At 41.5% G+C, this 1815-nt stretch overlaps 1 protein-coding gene across 1 annotated transcript; it reads left to right on the top strand.

Moving 5' to 3' along the window:
- The first annotated feature begins 333 nt into the window (after positions 1–333).
- TAL2 (TAL bHLH transcription factor 2) lies at positions 334–660 on the top strand. Its single transcript, XM_063081673.1, has one exon. It carries the CDS (start codon positions 334–336, stop codon positions 658–660), a length of 327 nt encoding a protein of 108 aa, XP_062937743.1.
- The last annotated feature ends 1155 nt before the right edge of the window (positions 661–1815 follow it).

Raw genomic sequence — 1815 nt, 5'->3', positions numbered from 1 at the left:
ACCTGATACTGAACAATTTGGAAGAGTTGGCTATAAAGGAAGTAATGGGTGTATTGGGATAAAGCAACCCTTTCACTGGAGGCTTCAAAACAGCCAGAGAGAAAAAGGCTGACAGGCATTGTTCTTATCCTGCCCTTTCTTCTGCCACATTTTCTTGTCTTATTAAAAGGAAGATTCAAAAAACCTGAACATGAGGAAATGAATTTTCTAAACCTAGGTTGGGAAGATCTAACATCTCAGGTTCTTGGCAGGTCATGGGTGACACCAGCCAGGCCTCTTAATACGGTATTGGCCCTTGGGGCCCTTTCTCTTTTCCATCTTAGGAACTCAAACATGACCAGGAAGATCTTCACAAATACCAGGGAGCGGTGGAGACAGCAGAATGTCAACAGTGCATTTGCCAATCTGAGGAAGCTCATCCCTACTCACCCTCCAGACAAAAAGCTAAGCAAAAACGAGACTCTTCGCCTAGCAATGAGGTATATCAACTTCTTGGTCAAGGTCTTGGGGGAGCAAAGTCTGCAGCAAACGGGAGTGGCTGCTCAGGGAAACATTCTGGAGCTCTTCCCCCAAGGACCACATCTGCCAGGCCTGGAGGACAGGACTCTACTTGATGACTACCAGGTTCCTTCACCTGGCCCAAGCCACCATATTTCATAGTGTGGCTCTGGCTGACGTCATCCAGGGCAGCACTTCTTCAGAAGTCACTGGCTGTCAACAGCCTTTTGCATGTTCCAATCAACTTGAAGAATTTAGGCTTCGTAGGAGGTGGTTCAGGGGCGGCTGCATGGAGCTGAAAGCAGATCATGAGGAAAGTTGCTTTGGAGGCTACCATCTCTGGGGTTGCAGGCAGAGCAGCCTGCCTCTGTCTATTTTATAAATCCAGGTTCTGCATAAGATTTTTAGGAAAAGAAAACTGCAGGTTAAAAAAGGTTCGAAAATCACTGGTTTACTCAATGTCTTCAGTTATAAGAAAGGAGGTTTCTCATAGTGGATCTCAGATGAATGAGTAAAATATACTTCTCTCAGAACATATTTTAAAGTTTGTTTTGAAAAATGAGATGTAGTTTGTCATGGGTGAACAAAATCTTGAGACTGATGAATGAAAAGATAGCCACTGCAGAAACCTGAGAGACTTGTGGCAAAGTCTGTGGAGAAAAGACCCTCCTGAGGTGTGGGGATTACAGGAATGCAGCAGATGTATGTGGAAGAGCTCTGTTGCCTTTAAACTCTGGAAATATGAGGTGTTACTTGTATTGAGCCATTTATACATATGTTATCTCTAAAGCCAAATAGTGGATTACATCTGTGAGAGGAAAGGACTTGATAATTTATGAGTTAGGGTTAATAGTTTTATTATGAAAACAGCCAAGGTAAGTTGGCTAACCTCTTAATTTTACATGTCAGGTATTAAAACTTCTAACTCAGCCTGAGCTCCTGCTGATTTAAGACTTGTATAATTTAATTATAATTATGAAAATCCAAACATTAATATTTAACTACTCATTTAACAGAGAGCTTAAACAAAACATTTAGAGTAAACAATAGAAATGTAATGCCAGATTCTAGTGAAGTAATGAATTTGTAATTTGTCTTCCCTGCTATGGAACATTAACTCAATCTTATGCAGGAAGGGGTGGTACCCAACAAGTCAAAGGAACAGTGGATCTGGCAGAATTCCTCACCATGTGCCACCCCCATGATACTTGGATTCAAAGAGAAATCCCCTAGTTGAGCCCAGAAAACAAATAATGTCATTTGATTATCCTGGTACATTTCATTTCTGCAGAGTTCTTGACTGTTCATTGGTTTGGA

Source organism: Cynocephalus volans, chromosome 17, assembly GCF_027409185.1.
Source record: "Cynocephalus volans isolate mCynVol1 chromosome 17, mCynVol1.pri, whole genome shotgun sequence".
NCBI classification, from domain to species: domain Eukaryota; kingdom Metazoa; phylum Chordata; class Mammalia; order Dermoptera; family Cynocephalidae; genus Cynocephalus; species Cynocephalus volans.
The sequence above is the reverse complement of the archived record's forward strand: the minus strand, read 5'-3'. Positions and strand labels throughout refer to the sequence as shown.

What these genes read in the sequence shown, in the direction of transcription:
- TAL2 (XM_063081673.1), top strand. Translation starts at nt 334, where the DNA reads ATGACCAGGAAGATCTTCACAAATACCAGGGAGCGGTGGAGACAGCAG.